This window comes from Colobus angolensis, unplaced genomic scaffold, assembly GCF_000951035.1.
Source record: "Colobus angolensis palliatus isolate OR3802 unplaced genomic scaffold, Cang.pa_1.0 Scaffold121, whole genome shotgun sequence".
Lineage (NCBI taxonomy): Eukaryota > Metazoa > Chordata > Mammalia > Primates > Cercopithecidae > Colobus > Colobus angolensis.
Window position 1 is genome coordinate 5650287 of NW_012113253.1, and position 27615 is coordinate 5677901.

The 27615-nt window shown below is 38.8% G+C and overlaps 1 protein-coding gene across 1 annotated transcript in view; it reads left to right on the plus strand.

Annotated features, from left to right (window-relative positions):
* The first annotated feature begins 427 nt into the window (after window positions 1-427).
* Window positions 428-27615, plus strand: part of UBR5 (ubiquitin protein ligase E3 component n-recognin 5) — a 104622-nt gene continuing 77434 nt past the window's right edge. Inside the window, exons 1-8 of the mRNA XM_011931405.1 lie at window positions 428-465; window positions 848-929; window positions 1382-1458; window positions 1852-1971; window positions 15622-15811; window positions 16324-16483; window positions 17375-17524; window positions 20462-20673. Of these exons, the coding sequence (XP_011786795.1) occupies window positions 17383-17524; window positions 20462-20673 (354 nt within the window). The 5' untranslated portion in view covers window positions 428-465; window positions 848-929; window positions 1382-1458; ... (2 more) ...; window positions 16324-16483; window positions 17375-17382. The remainder of the gene's footprint in view (window positions 466-847; window positions 930-1381; window positions 1459-1851; window positions 1972-15621; window positions 15812-16323; window positions 16484-17374; window positions 17525-20461; window positions 20674-27615) is intronic.

A 27615-nucleotide genomic window follows, 5' to 3' on the forward strand; every position in this document is an offset into this window, starting at 1 on the left:
CTTGGCATGGATAACACAGTTTTTGTTTTTGTTTTTTTTTAAACAAATGAGCCTTTGGTTGGGCATTGGTTCAGGTACCAACAACTTTATGCTACCTTTTCTATAAACTCTAGAAGCTTCAGTTTTCTCACCTGGGATTAATGGGAAAATGGGATTAATACGATTATCATTGTTACTGAGGTTGCAAATGGGGTGGTGAGGGAAGGAAATTGCAGAGTCTGCTTGTGATCTTTTTGGGACAAAAATGAAAGAATATGAAAAACATTCTAGAATATGAAAAACAATCTTACCATAGCAATTGTTTTGTGTGCTACTGTTGGAAATTACCAAAATAATGGTACAAGTACCTGTCAGAATTATTTGTTTACAAAAGATCTGTCCATGTGATTTGTTAATGTTTTGTTTTGTTTTGTTTTAAAGGTTACGGGAAGTTTCTGAGAAGCTGAACAAATATAATTTAAACAGGTAAGAGTTTTAAAATATTTAAATCTTCTGACAAAGAACAATTTTTCTTTATGAAGAAAAAACATATTTAGGCAGCAGCCTGATATGATTAAGATTAATGTGATTGTTAGACTTTAAGAATCTTTTAATCTATCAGCTTTTTATGAGTTGGGCTTATTTGAATTATAAATTACATTCATCCTTTTTTCTTTTTAATCTGGCATACAGGGAGATATAAATGATTATGGAGATATTTTTAAATTATTGCTTTAAAGTAAATATTAGTTTAAAAAATAGGTGTTGCCAACTATTTTTTTTCTAATTGATTTTAAGAATAAACCCTAGGATGTATTTACCATTTAAAAAATAATTTTACTTACTTTTTCTTTTTTTAATCTCTCAGCCACCCCCCTTTGAATGTATTGGAACAGGCTACTATTAAACAGTGTGTGGTGGGACCAAATCATGCTGCTTTTCTTCTTGAGGTAAATTATTCACTGTAAGAGAAATGAAAAATAAACAGTTAAAATAGAATTGTGCATCATTGTATTTCTTCCTTTATAACAGGAAAATAGCAGTTACTCAAAAGAGTTATCTTGAAGATCTCCCAGTTCTCTTTCCTCCTCTGGCCCAGAGAAAGCTTACATGATTTGCCAGAGTGTAAAACTAATTAGTAACAGAATAGGGGAGGCTCCTAAATCCGGTCATTTTCTTAGTTTGAATTTTGTCAGATTGAGATGTTGTAAATTATTTTCTGCTGGTTTCTTGACAGTGTATGTATGTCATATTTCCCCATCTCAGGTGTGAGCACCTTTTGGAAGGGAGTTTATTTATTCTCTTCTGAATTGACAGTGATGGGCACAGAATCTATTGAATAAATTCAAATTTTAATACATATTTTTACTTTGAGAATTTTTTCTGTTTTCTTTGCTTTTAGGATGGTAGAGTTTGCAGGATTGGTTTTTCAGTACAGCCAGACAGATTGGAATTGGGTAAACCTGATAATAATGATGGGTAAGATATTATGTCCTTTCTATTTAATATGTATTTAGCTCTTAGGTATGATATTAAACCTGTGTTTTGATTTTGGTAACCCTCAACTTAAAGCGTCACAGAAAATTATATGCTTTTAAAACAGTGAAACTATTGCTTTCTAGTTTAATTTTAATTTTTATGCAAGCAGTGATTCACAGCCAAAGTAGTAACATTAAAAGTAGCAGAGGAGCCGGTTATCACTTAACAGAAGCAGCTATCAGAAGAATGATAGTACATGTTTAATAGGTATTAAGTCACATCTACTCTTTAACTGAAATGATTTTATAGATCATTTCCAAATTAAGCAATGCAATTTGAAATAACCGGGTTGTGATGTTGGTCTTCAAAAATTTACCCCTTGTTTTCCCCCAGGTCAAAGTTGAACAGCAACTCGGGGGCAGGGAGGACGTCAAGGCCTGGTAGGACAAGCGACTCCCCATGGTTTCTCTCAGGTTCTGAGACTCTGGGCAGGCTGGCAGGCAACACCTTAGGGTAAGTTGTGGCCAGTTGAAGGCACCATCTTACTGATGGTCTGTATCATCTTCCTTTGAGTGCTCTCAGTCTGAAAGATCATCTTCAATATTATATCTAGCAATGGAGTGAGAAAATTCTCCTGAGCTCTGGGCAGGAGTTCATATTGCTCAGGGTGAGCCACCATGATAAAAATAAACCACACAGGCTAATTACAATTAATTTAGGCTCTTGACCTTTAAAAAATGTGTATAATGTTTACATGTGTTTATAATGTCATGCCATTTATTTCATTTAAAATTTTAAATGATTTTATCTTTGATCCTCTCTTACAACTTATTCTTGGGTAAAAGAAAGTCTAACATTTATTTATTTCTGGTATCGAAATCTGGTAGTTCTTTCTGAATCAATTTAATGAAGTTTGTAAATGATGTAATTAAACCTTACTTATTTTATTATTTTAATTTTTTTGTAGAGATAGGGTCTTGCTGTGTTGCCCAGGCTAGTCTTAAACTCCTGGCCTCAAGTGATTCTCCTGCTTTGGCCTCCCAGAGTTTTCGGATTATACATCTGAGCCATTGCACTCAGCCACTTTTATCTAAAGTTTATATACTGTTAGACTAAAGAAACCATATACGGCCGGCGCGATGGCTCATGCCTGTAATCCCAGCATTTTAGGAGGCTGAGGCGGGCGAATCACAAGGCCCGGAGATCGAGACCATCCTGGCTAACACGGTGGAAACCTGTCTCTACTAAAGAATACAAAAAATTAGCCGGGCGTAGTGGCGAGTGCCTATAGTCCCAGCCACTCGGGAGGCTGAGGCAGGAGAATGGCGTAAACCCGGGAGGCGGAGGTTACAGTGAGCTGAGATCGCGCCACTGCACTCCAGCCTAGGCGACAGAGCAAGACTTCATCTCAAAAAAAATAAACCATATACAAATATCGAGCCATATGCTTTTACTCATTTTATACCTTGATTGGTATCACTGGCCAGATTTTCTGAAAGTAACCGGTTAATGATTAGATTGTGCTACTTTAGTCAGCATGTGTGTTCAAAGGCTGCTCACAGAAAACTAGAAGCAGTTTAACTAGTTTCAAAATATAATGAAATAGAGGAGGAAGTTTTTGGCTTTTTTTTCTCCAGACCACAAACTGGTAGGTAAAGTAAAAGTTAGATTTGAAAATTGGGCCTGGGTATGGTGGTTTACACCTGTCAGCATGTTGGGAGGCCAAGGTGAGTGGATCTGTTGAGTCCCGGAGTTTAAGACCGGCTTGGGCAACATGGCAAAACGCCATTTCTACTAAAAATACGAAAAAGTAGCTGAATGTGTTTGCGCATGCCTGTAGTCCTAGCTACCCAGGAGGCTGAGGTGGGAGGATCATCTGAGCCCAGGAAGTTGAGGCTGCAGTGAGCCGTGATAATGCCACTGTATACCATCCTGGGCAATGGAAATGAGAGACCCTCGTCTCAAAAGCAAAAACAAAAACACAAAAGAAAAAAGGAGTTGGGGGGAATACCAAAATGATTACTTTCTTTGCATTTATGTTTTCATGCTGAACTAAATTTATTTTGGAATGTGAGGAAAGTTATTTAGTTGAGTACATCCTTTAGCTGTACTAAATATAGTTCTTGTCTTTATTAAAATGTTATATGTGCTCTTTTAATGGTCCTAGGCACACAGTGTATGATAAAGAATTCTGAAAGTAGCATGTAATAACATGAAATTTTATTTCATGTGATAAAACTGGAAACATTTTGATTATTTTTAAGAGTAAGTATTACCTGTTACACCGTTGCCAAATAGTACCTTTCTTTTTTTTTTTTTTGGGAGATGGAGTCTCTATCTGTCGCCCAGGCTGGAGTGCAGTGCCCGGATCTCGGCTCACTGCAAGCTCCGCCTCCCGGGTTTACGCCATTCTCCTGCCTCAGCCTCCTGAGTAGCTGGGACTACAGGCGCCCGCCCTCTCGCCCGGCTAGTTTTTTGTATTTTTTAGTAGAGACGGGGTTTCACCGTGTAGACCAGGATGGTCTCAATCTCCTGACCTCGTGATCCACCCGTCTCGGCCTCCCAAAGTGCTGGGATTACAGGCTTGAGCCACCGCGCCCGGCCTAGTACCTTTCTTAAAGATGAACATTTTTTTGTTTAGTTCAAGGATCAGTAAAGTATAGCCTGCATGCCAAATCTAGCCACCCCTGTTTTTATTGAAAGACAACCATACTTATTATCTGTGGCTGTCTTTGTACTATAATAGCAGAGATGAGTAGTTGGGACAGACTAGCTTCCAAAGCATAAACTATTTATGATTTGGCCCTTTACAGTAAAAGTCTGCTCATTCCAGGTTTTGCTTGTCAGTTTATATACTGGCATTTGTTCCTAATCCTATACTCTATTTAATTTTTAATTTTTAATTTTTTTTGAGGCAGAGTCTCTTGTCACCCAGACTGGAGGGCAGTGGCGTAATCTCGACTCACTATAACCTCTGCCTCCCGGGTTCAAGTGATTCTCCTGCCTCAGCCTCCCAAGTACCTGGGACTACAGGTGTGTGCCACCACGCCCACCTAATTTTTGTATTTTTAGTAGAGATGGGGTTTCACCATTTTGGCTAGGCTGGTCTTGAACTCTGGACCTCAGGTGATCCACCCATCTTGGCCTCCCAAAGTGCTGGGATTACAGGCCTGAGCCACTGCACCTGGCCTACTCTTATTTATTTTTAAATTTTACTTTTCATTTTGAAATAATTTGACCTTAAAGAAAGTTTACAAAAATAGCACAAAGAATTTCTGTATATGTTGCACCCAGCTTCCCTAAATGTTAATGGTTTACATTTACATAATCATCTTATTGAAACCAAGAAATTAACATTGATCATTGCTTAATATATAGAGTTTATTTAAATTTCTCCAGTTGTCCACTAATACCCTTTTGTCTAGGATTCAGTCCAGGATCCCAGTTGCGTTGAGTTGTCATGCTGCTGCTGCTGCTTTTTTTTTTTTAAAATAGTGGTAGGATCTTGTTCTGTTGCCCAGGCCGGAGTGCGGTGGCACAATGATAACTCACTGTAACCTTGAACTCTTGGACTTAACGCAATCCTCCTGCCTCAGCCTCTCAAGTAGCTAGGACCATAGGCATGGGCCACCACCACACGTGGCTAACTTTAAAATTTTCTTTGTAGGTAATTTTTAAATTTTTTGTAGAGACAGCGTCTCTCACTATGTTCTGCAGGCAGCCATGCTTCTTTAGTTACCTCTAATCCGGGCCAGATCCTCTGTTTTTATCTTTCCGACCCTGATGAGTTTGAAAAACCAGTGGTTATTTTGTAGAATGTTTGGATTTGTCTGTCGTTTCTCGTGATTAAACTTAAGTGATACATTTTTTGCAAGAATACCGCAGAAGTGATGATGTGCCCTTTTCAGTGCATCATATCAGGTGGCATGTGATGTTACTGTCGTTTTATTACTGGAAAGGAGGTGTCTTGTGATTAGTTAAGATGCTGTTTACCTGTTTCTCCACTATAAAGTTAACTATTTTCCTATTTTTCATTAATATGTATTTTGTGGGGAGATACTTTGTGACTCTGCAAATATCCTATTTCTCATCATACTTTTGCTCACTGAGTTTAACATTTGTTGATGATTCTTTTTTTGTCTGAATCAGTTGCTACTGTGGTGTTGGCCAAATGGTGATTTCTTAAAAAGATTCTCATCATTTCTTTTACATTTATTAATTGGAATTCAACTGTAAGGAAGAACTTTCCCTCCTCTACCCCATTTCTTTACTTTTTTTATTATTTATTTATTTATCTAATTTGAGACAGAGTCTCACTCTGTCGCCCAGGCTGGAGTGCAGTGGCGTGATGTCAGCTCAACCGCAACCACTGCTTCTGGGTTCAAGTGATTCTCGTGCCTCAGACTCCTGAGTAGCTGTGATTACAGGCGCGCACCACCATGCTTGGCTAACGTTTGTATTTTTAGTAGAGACGGTTTCACTATGTTGGCCAGGCTGGTCTTGAACTCCTGACCTCAAGTGATCTGCCCTCCTTGGCCTCCCAAAGTGCTAGGATTACAGGTGTCAGCCACTGTGCCTGGCCTTATTTTTTATTCTATTTTCTTTCTTTTTCTCTTATGTTATTTACATCATTATGGTCTCATGGATATTTGTTTTATTCTCTGGTTTATAACACATTTACCTTACTATGTTGCTCAAATTGTCTTAGACTTAAATCCTTTTAAAACTTGGAAATAACCAATTATGATAGAATGTGTGGCAGAATGACTGAAGTAGAACGCTGGAATTTTGTGACTTTGTTAATAAAAATATACAACAGATATAGTAATAAAGGAGTATACTTGAGTTTGAATAAAACCTCTGTAGACCTACTCTGAAGGAGATTAGGGCTAATTTTAAGACTTTAAAATGCAGACAGAATCGTTGGTTTTCTGAGTCCCCTTACCCATTACTTACACTCCCCGTAACCCCCTCTTTGTGCCTCTGTTCTCTCTGCCAGAACAGACTGTGTAAGCGTTCTTTAAGCATTAGGTCCATGATTGCAATACTGTAAAGTGTCATATAGTACCTCCTGACCAACTTGATGCCAGTGATTTGTTTAGTTATATTTGAGTTTGCAGATGTTTACAAAGTGTAAGCACTTAAATTCTGATTGTTTCTCTTGGGCTGTATGAAAAAATTGTTTGCAGTTTGTTGAAGGTGAAATTGTGATTAAGTTATTTTGTAAATCAAATTTTTTTACAGTCACACATATTTTCCTTTATAATAAATGTGTTTCCTTGATTTGTATGGTGCTCTTTTTTGTTTTTCAATTTCTGTGTTAATCACAATTAATTTTAAAGAGGCTTGCAATTTATAACATGTATTAGGGAATCTAGGACAGGCAGATCTTGAGTTCTCAAAGGGGAGTCTTTAAACCACAAATTTACTAAATACAATCCAATATGAAAGAGACTGTCCCCAGAGACCTTGGTCCCCACTCCCATCCTGCAGAGTCCGCGCCTGCTCACTTTTGCTGCTGGGAGTTGTCCTGGATCAGGGAGTGAGCGGTCTCTTTGAGAGCCACGTTTGAAAGAGTTGGGATTATTGGTACAGTTTTTTAGCGTGGATTTTTTTTTTTTTTTGAGAGACAGGATCTCCCTCTATTGCCTGGGCGGGAGTGCAGTAATGTGATCTTGACCCACTACAGGCATGCCCCACCACACCCTGCTAATTTTTATATTTTTGGTAGAGCAGATTTTGCCATGTTGCCCAGGCTGGTCTTGAACTCCTGACCTCAAGCAATCTACCTGCTCCAGCTTCCCAAAGTGCTGAGATAACAGGTGTGAGCCACTATGCCCGACCAGCATGGATAATTGGGAATTGATCACTTATTTTGACTGATTATTTTTAGGAATACATACTGGTCCATTTAATGCTTTTTCCTTAGAAGATTTTGCTAATTGTCAGATTTGTGTGCTAAAGATTTCTAGCTGCTACTGTTTTTTTTCTTTAATAATTCAAGTTTATCCTGCAAGGTATTTAAAAAATCTCCTAGATATTTTTGTTAAACTCATTTTAAACCTGCTTAAGGGTAAGAGCACCAGATTTATTTGGGGAAGAGAAGGGAGTTTATTTGTGTTTAATAAATAGTAAGGTGAATATGGACCTGTTAGTATCAAAAGTTCTATTCTGTTACTTGTGACCGTTGAACAATAGATGATAGGTATAAGCTGCTTTTCGTTGATTTGAGCTACCATATTCATTCCTTTAGGGTTTACTCTGAGCTAATAGCACATGAATTGAAATGTATATTTTTACTTGCAAATAGTTGAAGCCCCCGCCAGGTAGGTAAGATAGTTTGTAGCAGGATTCTGACAAACTGGATTCCCTGTTTTTAAAGGAGGCAGCTGGTAAACTGGTTTTGGCTGTAGGAAAATACAGGGCCACGGTTGGCAAATTCAAATCCGTGTGCCCCTCCCTGCCTTATTTTGTCCCAAGAAAACTTGCAAATCTGGATTGTGTGGTAATCTCTTATCTTAAATATTGGTAGTAACTGATATTTTCATGGAAATAAATACACACAGTCACATCATTCAAATGTGTGTGTGCACGCATGTGTATGCACATTTAAAAATTAAACTATTTTAGGATAGGGTTTTTTTTTTTTTGGAGACAGGATCTGGCTCTGTCATCTGGGTTGGAATGCAGTGGCATAATTTTGGCTCACTGCAACCTCCACCTCTTGGGCTCAAGCCATCCTCCTACCTCAGCCTCCCAGGTAGCTGGGTGCCACCCATGCCCGGCTAATTATTTTTTTGTGGAGACTGGGTTTTGACAGGTTGCCCAGACTGATCTTGATCTCCTGAGCTCAAGATCTGCCCACCTTGGTCTCCCAAAGTTCTGGGATTACAGGTGTGACCCCAGCCTTTGGTTTTAGATTGACAAAAAAATTTCAAACATCGTATTGAGAGTTCCCATGTACCCCATGTCTAGTTTCTACTATTACTAAAATCTTATGTTAGTATGGTACATTTGTTACAATGAATGATTCTAAAGTTGTCTATAGGTTGTTCACATTTCCTTAGTTTTTTGTAATGTCCTTTTTCTGTTCTAAGATCCCATCCAGGACTCCGTATTATATTTAGTCACCATTTCTCATTAGATTCCTCTTGACTGTGACCGTTTCTCAGACTCTTCTTGTTTTTGATGATACATACACGTTTTAAACCAGCCACCTTTATGAACAAGACCCATGGGCTTTAAGTTTGCAAACTGTGGACTAATTGCATACTAGGTATGATACCCTTAGTTCATTTTGAGTCATTCTGTGTACCTTGAGAACTGTGTAATGGGATCAAAATGGTAGGATTAATTTGATAAGCAAACCACAGAAAGTAGAAACAAGTTTTCCCAGTATTTTTTAGTGTAGCATTAAAAATTACGTTGCTCACTGTAATTATAGATAAAAGAAATCAGCTGATTCCAATACTGTCTTTTGTGACTACCAATAGACCTCTATTAGAATATGCTTAGTTTAACACATTAATCTTTATATAGATAGTGAGCTGGTTAGAGGAATGTTCAGGGGTGATTGAGGTATGGCAACTGGTAGGTGGTTTGGATTCTGATGGGAGAAAACACTGCACATGGCAGGCCAGAGTGGGAATACCTGTATTTTCTATGGTAACAGTCAGGTGAATGGAGAAACCAGAGAGATATTTTGACGGTTGTCTTTAAACTCAATCGAGGACTTGGGTAGCAGAGATTGTAAACTGGCAGCTGCTGGTGGTGCAATGGATTTAATCAACAGTGCTTAAAGAAAATAATTTGAGTGTTTTTAGATAGGCAGATAAGTCACTCCTGTCTTCCCTGTTATCTTGGCTTCCCTTGTTTACATATCTTATCTCCCTCCCATGGAGATTTGAGTTTGAGATGCCTGTAAGGTCTGCCCAGGAGCAGATGTGTACTTGGATGCTATTTCTGATCAGGCTTGTAATAGTACTTGCTTGTGGAAAAAATTGGTAATGGATTTCTTAGTGAAAGCATCGAGTCTTCCCTTTTATCTATGATGGCCATATAATTTATTGTCTGAACAGGGATGTTTTTGAGTGAAATTAATGATTAGGCTTAACCAATAGGCTTAAACGGGCACTATCATAGGTAAACTGGTATATATAGTTATAATTATATGATTTTAAGACTCTTTAATGTGGTTTTTCCTGTTTTCACATTGAAATAATTTATATATTTTAGCTCTTGAATGTTTTTAAAAATGCCTGTAGATAGTTTTTCCTGAAAGATTTAGTCTTTAAAACTCACAGGAGGCCGGGCGCGGTGGCTCAAGCCTGTAATCCCAGCACTTTGGGAGGCCGAGGTGGGCGGATCACAAGGTCAGGAGATCAAGACCACGGTGAAACCCCGTCTCTACTAAAAATACAAAAAATAAGCCGGGCGCGGTGGCGGGCGCCTGTAGTCCCAGCTACTCAGGAGGCTGAGCCAGGAGAATGGCGTGAACCCGGGAGGTGGAGCTTGCAGTGAGCCGAGGTCGTGCCACTGCACTCCAGCCTGGGCGACAGAGCAAGACTCCGTCTCAAAAAAAAAAAAAACTCACAGGAAACTATAATGTAAAAGTGCTGATTTAATAGTTGATTTTTGTTGTTGTTGTTGTTGTAGACGGAGTCTCACTTTGTCACCCAGGCTGGAGTGCAGTGGTGCGATCTCGGCTTGCTGTAACCTCTGTCTCCTGGGTTCAAGTGATTCTCCTGCCTCAGTCCCCCCAAGTAGCTGGGACTACAGGCGCCCACCACAACATCTGGCTAATTTTTGTATTTTTAATAGAGATGGAGGTTTCACCATATAGGCCAGGCTGGTCCTGAACTCCTGACCTCAAGTGATCTGCCCACCTCAGCCTCCCAAAGAGCTGGGATTACAGGCGTGAGCCACCATGCCTGGCCAATGGCTAATTTTAAAAACAATTTACGAAACTTCTTTTAGAGACAGGGTCTCACTCTGCCACCCAGCCTGTAGTGCAGTAGTGTGTTGATAGCTCACTGCAGCCTCAAATTCCTGGGCTCAAGCAGTCCTCCTGCCTCAGCCTTCCAAGTAGCTGGGACTGTAGGCGCACAAGTAGTTGATTAGTGGTTGATTTTATTCCCTATTTGTGTTTCATTGGTTGTGTGTTGTTTTCTGATGCATAATTGTTTTAATATCTAACTTGAAAACATGTCTACTTTCTAGAGTAGTAGTTTCTTTAATACAACTTCAGTTTTAAGTGAATTTAAAATTTAATTGCAAAACCATAAAATTTACCATTATAATCATTTTTAAGTATACAGTTTAGTAGTGTTAAGTGTGTCCACACTGTTGTGAAACAGCTTTCTCGAACTTTTTTCATCTTGTGAAGTTGGAACTTTATACCCGTTAAATAACAACTACTGTTTTTTTCTTTCTCTCTAGTCCCTGGTAGCCACCAATTCTACTTTGTTTCTGTGAATGTCTACTTAAGATGACTCATATTAGTGGAACTATTGAGATTTTTTTTTTTTGTAACAGGCTTATTTCAGTTAGCATAATGTTCTGAAAGTTCATCCATGTTGTAGCATGTGATAGGATTTCCTTCCTTTTAAAAGCTGAATAATAATCTGTTGTATGTATGTGTCACATTTTGTTGGACACTTGGGTAGCTTCTACTACTTGGCAATTGTGAATGATGCTGCTTTGAACATGGATTTGCAAGTATCTTTAAGACCCTGGTTTCAATTATTTTGAATGTATACCAGAAGTGCAACTGTGGATCATATGGTAGTTCTTTTAATGTTTTGAGAAATCTCCATATTGTTTTCCAAAAGTGGTTGTGCCATTTCACAGTCCCACCAACAGTGCACATGGGTTCCAGTTTCTACACATACTCGCAACACTTGTAATATATTTTTTTTTTTGCTTGATAGTAGCCATCCTAATCAGTATTAGTTGATATCTCGTTGTGGTTTGGTTTGGATTTCTCTGATGATTAATGATGTTAAACATCTTTTCATATGCTTGTTGGCCATTTATATATCATGTTTGGAGAAATGTCGTTTCAAGTCCTTTGCCCATTTTTTCATCAGGTTATTTAATTTTTTATGGTTGAGTTGTAGGAGTTATTTATATATTCTGGATGTTATCCTCTTACTGGATATATGATTTGCAAATATTTTCTCTCATTCTGTAGGTTGTCTGTTGAATGTGTCCTTTGATACACAAAGTTTTAAAGTTTGATGTAGTACCATTTGTTTATTTTTGCTTTTGTTGCCTGTGTTTTTTGGCATCATATCTAAGCAATAATCACCAAGTCTGTGAAGCTTTTCCCTTATGTTTTCTTTTAGGAGTTTTATCATTTTAGGTCTTATGCTAAGGTCTTTAATTCATTTTGAGTTAATTTTTGTATATAATGTAAGATAAGGGTTCAACTTCATTCTTTTTTTTTTTTTTTTTGAGACGGAGTCTTGCTCTGTCGCCCAGGCTGGAGTGCAGTGGCGCAGTCTCAGCTCACTACAAGCTCCGCCTCCCGGGTTCACGCCATTCTCCTGCCTCAGCCTCCCTAGTAGCTGGGACTACAGGCGCCCACCACCTCGCCCGGCTAATTTTTTTTTTGTATTTTTAGTAGAGATGGGGTTTCACCGTGTGAGCCAGGATGGTCTCGATCTCCTGACCTCGTGATCCGCCCGCCTTGGCCTCCCAAAGTGCTGGGATTACAGGCTTGAGCCACTGCGCCCGGCCAACTTCATTCTTTTGCATGTGGATATCCATTCTTCCCAGCACAACTTGTTGAAGAGACCATTTTTTTCCCCCCTAAGTGGTCTTAGCACCTGTGGAAGATAATTTGGCCATATATATGAGGGTTTATTTCTGTGTTCCATTTTGTTTCATTGGTCTTTTTTGTCGTTATCCCCAACTCATACTGTTTTAAATACTTTAGCTTTGTTATATGCTTTGAAATTGTGAAGTGTGAATCCTTCAACTTTGTTCTTTTTCAAAACTGTTTTGGCTGTCTGAGCTTGCCTGAGATTCCATGTGAATTTTTAGGGACAAACCTTTCATTTCTTTTTTTGTGTTTGTTTTGTTTTTAAGACAAGGTTTTGCTGTGTTACCCAGGCTGGAATGCAGTGGCACAAACATGGATGGCTCACTGAAGCCTCAACCTATTGGGCTCAAGCATTCTGCCTGCCTTAGTCTCCGGCATAGCTGAGACCATTGACACATTTCACCATGCCTGGCTAATGTTTTGATTTTTTTCTAGAGACAGGTCTCGCTGTGTTGCCAGGGCTGTTCTGGATCTCCGGGGCTCAAGCGATTCTCCCACCTTGGCCTCCAATGATCCTCCCGCCTTGGCTTCCCAAAGTGCTGGGATTGCAGACATGAGCCACCATGCTCAGCTAATTTTTTATTTGCTAAAGAAGAAGAGTCATTGGGATTTTGATAGGGATTGTGTTGAATGCTTTGGGTGGTGTAGACATCTTAGCAATATTCAGTCTTTCAATTCATGAACCCAAGACACCTTTCTTATCTGTGTCGTCTTTAAATTTCTTTCAGCAGTGTTTTCTACTTTTCAGGTTATAAGTCTTAGGTTTTATTCCTAAGTACTTTATTCTTTTTGATGCCACTGTTAAGTGGGGCTTGTTTTCTTTTTTCTTTCCTCTCCGTCTCCCTTCCTGTCCCCTTTCCCCCTTTACTCTTCTGTCTCCCCTCTCCCCTATCCCTCTCTCCTCTTGTCTCTTTCTGTGAGACAGAGTCTTGATCTGTAGCTAAGGCTGGAGTGCAGTGGCACAATCATGGCTCACTGCAGCCTCCGCCTCCTGGGCTCAAGCCATCCTCCCACGTCAGCCTCCCTGCTGGGACTACATGTGAGTGCCACCATGGCTGGCTAATTTTTTTATTTTTTGTAGAGATGGGGTCTTGCCATGTTGCCTAGGCTGATCTCAAACTTCTGGGCTCAGGTAATCCTCCCTCCTGGGCCTTCCAAAGTGTTGGGATTACAGGTGTGAGCCACCATACCCAGCCTGGATTGTTTTTTTAATTTCCTTTTTTTGTTGACATAATGTGCTTTTTAATGAACAGTTATTTAAACATGACATTTATTAACTGAAATAAATGCTGTTTCATACTGCAGCCTTGAGGATGCACTATATTGCTTTTCTCCAAAGTTATCTTGGGCAGTTCTTAGGCTATAAATACAAATACTGCATAAACATGAATTGGTAGTATGCATCAGCAAGTACAGAAGCCCATCAAAAGGATGACAACAGCTTCTCTAGCTTTATTTTTTCATTTTACTGAGGAAACTATTTAAACAGTTTTTTTGTTTAGCCAGAGATTGGGCTTTCCAGTCAAGTGAGAGGAGAAACCATGGAAGTTTAATGTATACTGATTTGAGAATCATTATTGGTTAATGTATTCCAAACTTTTAAAGGGGGGAAATGGTTTGGAAAATCAAATTGAAATGAAGTCTGTTTGCATTGGGAGTTTGAAGGTTTCAGCCTTAGGCAGCCAGTACAGTAGGAATTGAGAGTAAAATACTTCTCTCTAGGTCAAATGATCTCCAAGTATTAGATTCATTTTGAAGAGAACAGACGCTGCCCTAATTTAAAAAGCTGAAGTGACTTGTGTGACTATTTTGTTTAAGATGTGATTAAGTACAGAAGGCAGTCATGGTTATCTAGATGACTTGATTTGAATCTTCTTAATGTTCATGTTTGGGCAGTAAGCGAAGATGTAGATGTCATGCCCTTTCTAAGTTGTTTTCTCACAGGAAAAAATTACCATATTTAAATAGCAGCTCCCTCTTGGACAAGGTGGTTGATAGTGCTGAATATTAATGCAGTACTATCTTAGCAAATGAATGTTTATTTCATGGGAAGCACTGAATTCTAAACTCTGAATTTTAGTTTTTGTGTAACAACGTTGGTAGTTAAGCCTGATAGGTCTTTCATGCAAAGGCAAGATGTGTTCCTTTTATTTTATTTATTTATTTTATTTTATTTTATTTATTTGTTTTGAGACAGAATCTTGCTCTTTTGCCCAGGCTGGAGTGCAGTGGCGCAATCTTGGCTCACTGCTACCTCTGTCTCCCGGGTCCTGGTTCAAGCAGTTCTCCTTCCTCAACCTCCGGAGTAGCTGGGATTACAGGCACGTGCCACCATGCACAGCTAATTTTTGTATTTTAGTAGAGACAGGGTTTCTCCAGGTTGGCCAGGCTAGTCTTGAACTCCTGACCTCGTGATCCACCTGTCTTGGCCTCTCAAAGTGCTGGAATTACAGGTTTGAGCCACCATGCCTGGCCGATGTGTTCATTTTATAGTTGTGATTAAAAATACATAGGTAGCTTTAAAAAATTATTTCCCCAGGACTTTGGGAGGCCAAGGTGGGCAGATCACCTGAGTTTGGGAGACTAGCCTGACCAATATGATGAAAACCCGTCTCTACTAAAAATATGAAAATTAGCCAGGCTTTAAAAAAAAAAAAAAAAAAAGCAAGGCTATGGGGTGGCCCACACCCGTAATCCCAGCTACTCAGGAGGCAGAGGCAGAGGTTGCAGTGAGCCAAGATCTTGCCACTGCACCCCAGCTTGGGTGACAGAGGGAGACCCTGTCTCAAGGATGCAAAAGTGTGATGTTTATCTTTATAAAAAGTGAAGTTATATTTAAGCATTAAAAAAATTGGATTGGGCATGGTAGTACACACCTGTAATCCTGGCTACTCAGGAGGCTGAGATGGGAAGATTGCTTGAGCCCGGGAGTTTTGAGACCAGCCTGGCCCACATAGCAAGACCTCATCTCAAAAACACAAAAAAATTGGGACAGTTGTCAGGTATCTTAGTGCATGCCTATGGTCCCCAGCTACTCAGGAGGCTGAGGCAGGAGGATCACTTCAGCCCAGGAGTTCTAGGCTGTAGTGTATTTTGTTTGTACTTGTGAATAACTACTGCTCTCCAGCCTGGGCAACATAGCAAGATCCCATTTCTTTAAAAAACAGTATTATTATTTTAAAGCCCAGTTTTATTACCTTATTCTTTTGTCAAAACACTACGTAACATGTTATGTCATTTAGACAAATAACTTTATTTTAGCTGAAAATAATAATGAGACCCAAGCCACCAGAATGGTTGTTTAAAAATGCTAATTTTATAAATTCTCCAATATTTAGAAGCCGCTGGAGTTCTGGAGTGGGTGGAAGTGGTGGAGGATCCTCTGGTAGGTCGTCAGCTGGAGCTCGAGATTCCCGGCGGCAGACTCGAGTTATTCGGACAGGACGGGATCGAGGGTCTGGGCTTTTGGGCAGTCAGCCCCAGCCAGTTATTCCAGCATCTGTCATTCCAGAGGAGCTGATTTCACAGGTATGGATCTTGTAGAACACTTAATGTCAGACAACAGGACAAGGTGAGGTTTTACTGAATATGTGGGTTGTAGTCATGACTCATATCATGAATTCTGAAATAACTTTTTCTATTTTGATCCTATAAAGTTTATTTTGTTTTGTTTTGTTTTGTTTTGAGAGGGAGTCTCACTCTGCTGCCCAGGCTGGAGTCAGTGGCTTGATCTCAGCTCACTGCAACCTCTGTCTCCTGAGTTCAAGCAGTTCTCATGCCTCAGCCTCCCAAGTAGCTGGAATTAACGGGTGTAGCCAGCACACCCAGCTAATTTTTGTATTTTTTAGTGTAGACGGGGTTTCGCCATGTTGGCCAGGCTGGTCTTAAACTCCTGACCTCAGTGATTCGCCCGCCTTGGCCTCCCAAAGTGCTGGGATTACAGGCTTGGGCCACCACGCCCTGTCCTAGAAAGCTGATTTTGATAAAGAATTTAATCAAAAGAAAATTACCATAGCACTTCTTTTTATTTTTTATTTCAGGCCCAAGTTGTTTTACAAGGCAAATCCAGAAGTGTCATTATTCGAGAACTTCAGCGAACAAATCTTGATGTGAACCTTGCTGTAAATAATTTACTTAGCCGGGATGATGAAGATGGAGATGATGGGGATGATACAGCCAGCGAATCTTATTTGCCTGGAGGTTAGTGGATCACTGTCATGTTTTTCTCAGTGCTGGAGAGCTCTTTGGACTGGGGAATGGAATTTAAAGTACGTAGACTTTTCTGAGTATTCTTTTCAAGGTGGTAGATATTTTTCACTGTAGAGCTGCTTGATTGTAAAGTTTCTTTTAAGGGAAAATGGGGAAGTGTTTTTGCTCAGTGGATTTGTGCTTGATCCCAACAAAGACGTGGCTGTATGTGCATAGCTTTATAACTAGATGACACATGACTCTACAGTATTGTTTTTTGATGCCCTTATTACTGAAAATATGTAATAACTGAACTACATTTTGACTATCTTATCTCTGTGATGTCACAAGTGTTGTATCTTTTTTTTTTTTATTTTTTATTTTTTTGAGACGGAGTCTTGCTCTGTCACCCAAGCTGGAGTGCAGTGGCGTGATCTCAGCTCACTGTAAGCTCTGCCTCCTGTGTTCACACCATTCTCCTGCCTCAGCCTCCTGAGTAGCTGGGACTACCGGCATCCGCCACCACGCCTGGCTAGTTTTTTGTATTTTAATAGAGATGGTTTTTCACCGAGTTATCCAGGATGGTCTCCATCTCCTGACCTCGTGATCTGCCAGCCTCGGCCTCCCAAAGTGCTGGGATTACAGGCGTGAGCCACTGCGCCCGGCCACAAGTGTTATATCTTAACAAGTGATCTATCTTTCTTGTGATTATGTGGTGAGTAGCTCAGGCAACATTTAAGCATTTGGTGTTCTTTAAAATATTTGTTAATAATATAAGTTGTGTTTTTCGTCAGGTGATGTCAGTCCCTAGTTTTTTAATGTATTTTAATTTTTAGAGATCTTTCAGCAGTCTACAGATGCTCTTTGTGTGTATCCTTCAGTGATGTTTGTTTCTATTTATAGAGGATCTTATGTCTCTCCTTGATGCTGACATTCATTCTGCCCACCCAAGTGTCATTATTGATGCGGATGCCATGTTTTCTGAAGACATTAGCTATTTTGGTTACCCTTCTTTTCGTCGTTCATCGCTTTCCAGGCTAGGCTCATCTCGAGGTAATTTTGCATTTATTTATTTATTTATTATTGTTGCAGGCTAGCTGTATGGAAAGATAGTGGTAGAATCGACTTACTGTATTTGAACTTCTAATATTGCAGTTATTATTAGTTTTTTATGAATGCTTTAGCATTAAAATTATTTATTATTTTGAAGAGCCACAATAGTATTTTAGAGTTGATCTTATTTACATTGTGGAATTGATGTCAAGGACTATGACTTCACCTAAATGTGTTTTTAATTAGGAATATGGATTCTGAACTAAAAGCAGAATTCTACTTTACAGTGACATGCAGCATTCAGAAAACAAGTCTTAGTTTATTTGTTTAAAATAAGTGATCTGTTTATTTTAAATCCTGGTTAGATAAAATAATGAAATGTGAAAAAACTTACTAGAATGGGTTTAGGACCAATATTAAATGTGTAGAAATGTTTAGTTTATTAAAAAGCTTTTTTTTTTTTTGGAGACAAAGTTTCACTCTGTTGCCCAGGCTGGAGTGCAGTGGTATGATCTCAGCTCATTGCAGCCTCCACCTCCTGGGTTCAAGAGATTCTCCTGCCTCAGCCTCCTGAGTAGCTGAAATTACAGGTGCCTGCCACCATGCTCAGATAATTTTTGTATTTTTAGTAGAGACTGGGTTTCACCGTGTTAGCCAGGCTAGTCTTGAACTCCTGACCTGAGGTGATCCGCCTGTCTTAGCCTCCCAAAGTTTTGTGATTACAGGCATGATCCACTGTGCCCAGCCTAAAATGCTATTTTCAGAAGTTTGAGGCCAGGCATGATGGCTCATGCCTGTATTCCCAGCACTTTGGGAGGCCGAGGTGGGTGGATCATGAGATCAGGAGATGGAGACCATTCTCAGATAATTTTTGTATTTTTAGTAGAGACTGGGTTTCACCGTGTTAGCCAGGCTAGTCTTGAACTCCTGACCTGAGGTGATCTGCCTGTCTTAGCCTCCCAAAGTTTTGTGATTACAGGCATGATCCACTGTGCCCAGCCTAAAATGCTATTTTCAGAAGTTTGAGGCCAGGCATGATGGCTCATGCCTGTATTCCCAGCACTTTGGGAGGCCGAGGTGGGTGGATCATGAGATCAGGAGATGGAGACCATTCTGGCTAACACAGTGAAACCCAATCTCTACTAAAAAAATACAAATAAAATTAGTCTGGCCTGGTGGTGGGTGCCTGTAGTCACGGTTACTCGGGAGGCTGAGGTAGGAGAATGGTGTAAACCCAGGAGGCGGAGCTTGCAGTGAGCTGAGATCGTGCCACTGCACTCCAGCCTGGGAGACAGAGCGAGACTCTCTCTCAAAAAAAAAAAAGTTTGAAATCCTTAAAAGATACAGTACATGGTAGAGGTTAGAAAGATTTTGAAATAATTAATCCTGCCTTTCTCTGTATATGTTTGTGTATAGCTTGTTTACATTATAATTGTCAATATTTTTACTTTCCAGAATGTAAAACTACTTGATTCAAATAACAGAAATTAGCTGTATTTACTGACTTTAAACTGGAAAATATGCCATGTTATATTGAGAGCTTGCTGCATATACTTTTGGTACTTAGGAATAAAGTTTTAAAATAACAGATCTGTGGTGATCTTTTAATATATTGAATGCACTATGTAATAGCGTTATGAATTCAAAAATAAATGCATACTTTACTGCCTTAAATGTATCAAGTAATATATTTTCAAATATTCCATATCTAACATAAATAACTCCTTTAAATGTCTCTTCCCCCCTCCCCTCCGCCTTTCTTTTTTGAAACGGAGTTTCGTTCTTGTTGCTCAGGCTGGAGGGCAATGGCATGATCTTGGGTCACTGCAGTCTGCCTCCTTGGTTCAAGTGATTCTCCTGCCTCAGCCTCCCAAGTAGCTGAGATTACAGGCATTCGCCACCTCACCAGGCTAATTTTGTATTTTTAGTAGAGACAGGGTTTCACCATATTGGTCAGGCTGGTCTCAAACTCCTGACCTCAAGTGATCCACCCACCTTGGCCTCCCAAAGTGCTGGGATTACAGGCATGAGCCACCGTACCTGGCCAAATGTCTCTTTTCCTATGTTCATTCTATGTAGGCATTACTTTTAGTTTGAATCATATGGAATAGCTAATACTTGACCACTTTTGACCTATATATATGGCAGTTTTGTATAGTTCAATTTAATTATTGTTTCTAATCCTTATTTATCCTATACTTAGAAAGTTTATTTTGGTTATGTTATTTAAAAAGTAATATATGAGCAACTTCAGAAAAACTGGCTTTAGATAGTTTGTAGGCCAATAGCCATGGGAAGCATTTTGGTAAGGAAATCATTTTATAAAGATTCCTTTTTAAAAAAACAGACTGTCTGGTTCCTCAAAAAAATTTGAGACTTATTCATAAAAATCTGTCCTATAAAAATTACTCTAAACAAGGGCTTGGTTTTTAAAAACTTTATACTTAGCTTATATTAATGGATTCATAGTTTAACCTTTTTAGGGTTTTTTCTATGTATGCATTTTTTGAGTTTGCTTATATGTGTAACATGTGGAAGTTCTAAATTTATGTGCTTTTTAAACCCACCAGTAGACAAATGAGGAGAGTATATTTTCTAGTATATAAATTGAATTCATAGTAAGCATTTCTAATGCAAGCCAGCAATTTAAAATTCTTTTAAAAAAACCAAATATAGTTCAAAATAAAGCAGTTCAGCTCTAAAACCATGTAGTTGAAACATAGAAAAGTCTGCCTCTAATTTTTTAAAATACTAGTTATAATTTTTATACATTCCCTTGAAAGGGTTGATGTTTTGAATGTTGCATGTCAGCCTTATTAGATATACATTTACATAAATTTTTATGAGTAGATAAACTGCTGTTAGTTGCATCCTGAAGGGTCTTTACTAGAGAGTGGCTTACTTTTATCCCACTGGTGTGACCCAATTGCATACCAGTTCTCCTTCTTCCCTTAGAGAGAGACTCTGAGCTGTTGCGTGAACGTGAATCCGTTTTACGTTTACGTGAACGAAGGTGGCTTGATGGAGCCTCATTTGATAATGAAAGGGGCTCTACCAGCAAGGAAGGAGAGCCAAACTTGGATAAGAAGAATACACCTGTTCAAAGTCCAGTATCTCTAGGAGAAGATTTGCAGTGGTGGCCTGATAAGGTATTTGGAAAAAATTCACACCGCTTCCATTTAAGTGGATCCCTGACAACCCCTCCCTCCAAGGTTTCCATTTTATTTATTCTGATTTTTGTACCATCACTCAAGGAAAAACACAAATATAAAACAATATTTTTGTTTTGTTTTAAAATATAAATAGAATGTATCTTTATTTGGCACTCCATGAGTCATCTCAGTGAGATGTATTCAGTGGTGCAGCGTACCTTACTGCTTGATGAAGTAAATCAGAGAAATTAGGATGGTAGTTCTAGGTAACACATCAGCATGCTATTCCAGTACTTCCTTTCTGGTAATAATTACTCCACTAAATGATGTTACATTCCTTGGTAGAAATTTGTTTTGTCAAATTTCTAAAGTCAGGTGGACACCAGTTTCTGCAGGGCATGTTTTTGGTCATTGATACAGCATGTATATCATGACAAGATTAGGGATCTTTGTTCCTTTGACTAGTTAACTATGCCATTTAATGTCAGTGAGTTCTGACAGATCCTTTGCGGTGAATGCTGTGGGAGACAAAGCTGACTGAACAGGAATGGGCTGGGGAGTATGCTCTGCATCCTGAGGAACAGTGCAATGACTGGATTATAGAAAGCATCTAGGATTTGGTAATTGATTTGAATCTTTAAAAATCCATCACTGCCATAAGTGAAACAGAGTTGATGCATCCTGTTCATGGTATGTATGTAATTGATAGTTCATCTTCAGAGGCTCCTATTGGAACCCATGTTTTTCACTTGTTTTTTACTGTGTCTCTTTTTTCTTATTTCCAGAACCATTTGGGTAGGAATTTTTCTGAAGCAGAAATAAACTAAAAGAAGATGGGAACTTTGGGGCCCTACTAGCAGATAAAGGGAGCCTGATAAGGATTTCTTTCCTTTCTTTGATTTAGAACTTGAATCCAGGATGTTGAAAGGAAATATTATTTAACTTTCCAAATTTACGTTTCCATAGTTACTGTGAGTCTTGTTGTAGTTCATTTATTTTCCCTGCATTCAGCTCATGTGGCAAGCTTGAATGCAAGAAGGAACCTGAATTTTAATCAGTCTCTTTGGAAGCAAAAGGTTATTCTGTCTTCTTTGGCAACTGCCAGACTTTCCCTGAACTGCATTCTTTTACTTATTTCCCTAAAACTAGAAATGTCCCAAGTTCTACTTTTACTTCATGTGGTAGGGAGTGATTTAAACCATTGGGCTTTTACTTTTTTTTTCTTTTGGTACATCATTCACCGTTTCCTATTTCTTTTGCCTGGATCATGTTGGAACTGTGTCTGTTTCATATTGGCAGGAAGTAAAAGAGGACTCTTGAATTATGTTTTAATAGGACCATCACGTATTATTAATCTAGATTTCTTTGTCATGTATTATTTTTGATTAATGAAAGTATTTCTGAATAGTACAAGTTTAGCAAGCCTAGTCATTGTACTCTCTGTTAGATTTAGCTAGCCCTTGTTGGCCTGGCTAAAAATATGATAGATATGTTTTTAAGTACACCTTGTTTTTAGAGACAGTTGTAAGTGCATCGTGAAATCTTGGCACTTTAGACTTTTAGTGCATTATTCCTTGGTTTGTTTAGCCATTGAGTGAATGGAAGAAGAGCGGTATGTGAAACAAAGTATATCCTACCTATATTCTTTTTTCCATTAAACACCAAATTTAAAATAGCAACATCGAAAAACACTTTTTACTAGCACGTGATTGAAATCTAAAAATCATACTAGAATTCTGGGAAAGAAAACAGCTTAAGCCTTCAATTAAACTGTTAAGCATTAGCATAGTGATCAATCAATACTGTTAGGTGCTTGTTTGTAGGGCTGAATGCTACAAGAGAATATAGAGAGCTATTAAAGGGAAAGAAGATCCTGTTTTTAACTAACTTTAGGAAAACAAAGTATTATACAGAGGCACAGGATAAATACCATGTGCAGAAACTGGCAATATGTGAGACCTATATTGCTTTCCCGAAATTAGTTAGGGGTAGTGATTCCTGAGGAGCAGAAAGTTTTGGGGGGAGGCTTGACAGGGAATAGAGAGGTAGGTGGAGAATGCAGGGAGATAGGGTGTCAGGATGCACTTGGTATTTACCACTGGGGAGAGGAGGTACCAGCACCAGATGAGAGTGGTCTGCCAAGACTAGGGTCTTGTCTAATGCGGGGTCCAGTAGGAATTCCCAGCTCAAGACAGTTTGGATGTCATGCTAAGGCTAACGCTGGGAAACTAGAGCAGTTGCAGAGCATGCATCTATCATTTTATCTCCTTTATGCCACAGACATTGCTGCTAATTGCCTAGTACTTTGCTACTTATGGGGGCTATATTAATCACAAGATTGGCTATTGAGCCTGTCTTAAGAAACTTGTGAGGTTTAGTGTAGGAGACAGGTGATGATTACTCATCCAAAGTAATATTCTTAAAATGTGGCTTCCTTTATAATCTTGATTGGGGTTTGCTTTTAAAAAAAAATCTCAGTAACTTGCATTATTTTGACTGAAAGTGTTATTTCTACGTTCTTGACATACCAGGCTGCTAAAGGATAGTCTCAATTTTATACACAGTAGTAAACTTGGAATATAGCTGGAAAAGACCTTTGGCTTGCCTCTGATCCATTCATTTTTATGGAGAAGGAAACTTCATGTCTTTGCTTATTTCACATGGCTTGTAAATGGCAGATGTAGCAATGGCAATGAAGTTGCTTTTTAAATATGGGAAGGAGTAGCTTTTTTTAGGAGTAGGGGCAATCAAAATATGCATCCTAGTTTAATTTCAGAAATGAGCTAATACAATACTCTTAAATATTAAGTATGGTTGTTAATGTTCATAGTAATTTTCATTTTGCCTGTTGTTAGAGTACAAAGTTAATTCTGTTGGTAAAGGAACTAGATTGGTACCTACTTTCCCAGCATCCATTTAGAGGAACAACCAGTTCCTCAAAATTCTACCTTTTTTTTTTGGTGAAATTTCGCACTTGTCGCCCAGGTTGGAGTGTAGTGGTGCAGTCTCGGCTCGCTGCAACCTCTGTCTTCTGTGTTCAAGTGATTCTCCTGCCTCAGCCTCCTGAGTAGCTGGGATTACAGGCACCTGCCACCACGTCCAGCTAGTTTTTTGTATTTTTAGAAGAGATGAGGTTTCACCATGTTGGCCAGGATGGTCTTGAACTCCTGACCTCAGGTGATCCACCCTCCTCAGCCTCCCAAAGTGCTGGGATTACAGGCGTGAGCCACCGTGCCTGGCAGTTTTACCGTTTGTAAGCTAATAAAATTATTTTAATGATAGGATGTTCTCTTTTCTTTCAGGTTTTGTGGTATAATATTGAACTGAAAATATTTGAGGTGACTGTAAAATACAAACATTTCCCAAAATTATTCTTTGAATTAAATGTCAAAACTAATATAATATAAAAACATAATTAAAAATTATAGGCATCTTGAAAGCCCCATAAAGACAGAAGTAAGGGTCATTCAATCATTATTAATTTAGAAACCTTGGTTAAATATATGCCATGTGTTAGACCTTTTGTTAGATGTTAGAGTAAGATATTTTATAGGAAGAAGAAAAATAATGGTAATCTGAGTAAGTACCATAATAGATGTCCATACATACATACATAATAGCTACACAATAGCACAGGAGGCATTGGGAAATCACAGGAGGCTGCGCAGAATGATTACAAAGAGTGTGGACTCTGAAGTCAAGCTGCTGGATTTCCTATCTTAACCCTGCCACTGTCTAGTTGTGTGACCTTGATCAAGTTCTTTCTTCTTTCTGCCTTGGTTTTCTCATATGGATAGAGATAGTAATAATTTTTACATTATGGGTTTGTTATGAGAATTAAATGAGTTAGTTTATGTAACGTGCAAAGAGCAAGGAGAAGCATGGTCCTGTCCCACAAAGGGAGAACAGGCAGTTCCTGCAGATCATGGGAGGGTGAGAGAGCCTTGTTGGGTATTTCCAAGTACATTTATGTGGGAGTTGTATTTTATGTGCCAGGTTCTCTGTTGGTAGTGAATTGGACGCAGACCAAACAGATACAGATCATGCATGCCCCCTTTATCTGACTGGACTAGAATGAATTCAAGTTATGAAAACATTTTATTACAGTAATAATTTAGTGTGATAGGAAATTAAGGGCAGCCTATATGTACCAAAGTGAGAAGGGGAGGGAGTGCCTAACTAAATCTGTGCTCTAAGTCCAAGGTTATGATGCTCACAGTCAAACTAACCAAGTTTATACTGGTTTCTGAAGGTTTTTACCCCAAAACATCAACTTTCTTATTATGCTATCCCTATTCCCTAAAACCCATCCTTTCTTTCTTCTCTCCCCCTTCCTCTCTTCCTTCCTCTCTCCTCCCATACTCTGCCTCCGACTCCTTTCTCCCTGCTCCCTTTACTCACCCTTCTCTAGCCATTCTTTCCATCCTTCCATCCATCCACCTTTCCATCTAACCATCTATGCATCTACTGTTTTTTACTGTTTTTTTTTTTTTTACTTGTATGACTGCTTGTTACATTTTGTATTTCTGGAATGGCTTTGATAATTCATTTACTTTGGTGAGAAGAGGTAATCTTTCAATTAGGTGGTTCTGTAACATGACTGTATTTTCTCTTAGTCATTTTTGCAATTTATTTTTTCTAATTTAGAAATTTAGTGTTGCTGAATGTCTGCAAGTAAATTGTAATTATACATGTGTTTATACCAACTTACTTCCTATAAAAATCTGAACCAAACACATTTTACAAGGCCTAAGCCAGACAAAGACGCCAGAGGAAAAGAAAACCATAGGCTAATAATATCTTTGAACATTGATGCAGAAATCCTCCAAAAAAATTCGAGAAACTGAATTCAATACATATCAAAAAGATTATACATCATGACCAGGTAGAATTTATTCCTGGCATGAGGCTGGCTTTATATATACACATTAATCAATGTGATAGATCATCTTAGCAGTATAAAACCTGAAAATCACATGAACACCTTGATTGACGCAGAAAAAGCATTTGGAAAAGTTGAACATTCTTTCTTGATAAAAACTCTTTAACAGTTTAGGTGTGAAAGGAAAGCTCCTCCATATAATAGAAACCATATATGGAAAACCCCATAGCTAACAATCAACAGGGAACAACTCAGGTTTTCCACTAATATTTAATGCAAGGCAGGGATGCTTGCTTTTGCCAGTTCCATTCATCATAGTACTAGAAGCACTAATGAACATCAAACAAGAAAAATAAATAAAAGACAACCAGATTGAAAAGGAAGAAGTGCAATTATCTCTATTTGCAGATGACATGATCTTATATGTAGAACCCCCTCCAAAATTTCACAAAAAAACCTGTTAGAATTAATAAATTCATTAAAGTTGCAGGCTACAAGGTCAGCATACAAAAATCAGCAGTATTCCTATACACAAATAATAGCCTAGCTAGAAAAGAAATTAAGAAAATAATCTTGGCTAGGTGCTGTGGCTCATGCTTATAATCTCAGCACTTTGGGAGGCTGAGGTGAGAGGATCTCTTGAGTCTAGAGAGCTTCATGGATGGGAAGAATTAGTATTGTTATACTGCTCAAAATAATGTACAGATTCATACGTAATCTCTATCAGAATTCCAGTGGCATTCTTCACAGAAATAGAAAAGCAATCCTAAAATTTGTAAAGAACTATAAAATACCCCAAATAGTGAAGGCGATAATGGGAAAATTGTAGGCATCATACTTCTTGGTTTAAAATAAACAAAGCTATAAGCAATCAAAACCATATGGTACTGGCATAAAAACAGAAACATAGACCAATGGAACAGAATAGAGAGCCCAGAAATAAATTCAAACATACATTATTAACTAATTTTTGACAAGGGCACCAGTGGGGAAAAGATAGTTTCTTCAATAAGTGGTACTGGGAAGACTGGATTTTCACATGTAAAATTGGATTCCTATCTTAGACAATACATAAAAATCGACTCAATAGACAAAAGACCTAAATGGGAAGTATGAAACCTTCCAGACTGTAAGAAAGTTTAAGGAAAGCTCCTTGACATTGCTCATGGCAGTGATTTTTGGATTTCACACCAAAAACTCAAACTTCAAAAGCAGGAATAAGTAAATGGAACTACATGAAACAAAAAGCCTTTGTGTACAGTAAAGAAAACAATCAACAAAATAAAAAGGCACCCTATAGACTGTGAAAAACTATTTGCAAACCATGCATCTTAAAAGGAGTTAATATTCAAAATTTATAAAGAACACTTGAAGTCAGTAGCAGAAAAATAACCTGATTAAAAAGGGGGTAAGGACCTTATAAGACATTTCTTCAAAGAAGACATAAAAATGGCTAACCAATATTTGTAAAGGTGCTTAATAAGTCAGTAATTGTCAGGGAAATGCAAATTAAGACCACTGTGACACACCATCTCACACCTATTAGGATGGTTGTTATGGAAAAGACAAGAGATAGCACGTGTTGACAGTGATACAGAGAAAAGAGAACCCTTATATGCTATTGGGAACGTAGATTGGTACGGCTATTTCGGAAAGCAGTATGGAAGTTCCTAAAGAAGTTAGAAATAGAGCCACCGTAGGACCCAGCAATCCCTATTATGTATGTACCCAGAGGAGAGGGAATCATGCATATCTGCACTTGAGCTGGGCGTGGTGGCTCATGCCTGTAATCCCAGCACTTTAGGAGGCCGATCTGGGTGGATCACCTGAGGTCAGGAGTTCGAAACCAACCTGGCCAATGTGGTGAAACCCTGTCTCTACTAAAAATACAAAGAATGAGCTGGGCGTGGTGGCGCGTGCCTGTAATCCCAGTATCTCGGGAGGCTGAGGCAGGAGAACTGCGTGAACCCGGGAGGCGGAGGATGCAGTGAGCTGAGATTGCGCCACTGCATTCCACCTTGGGCAGCAAGAGCGAAACTCTGTACCCCCCTCCAAAA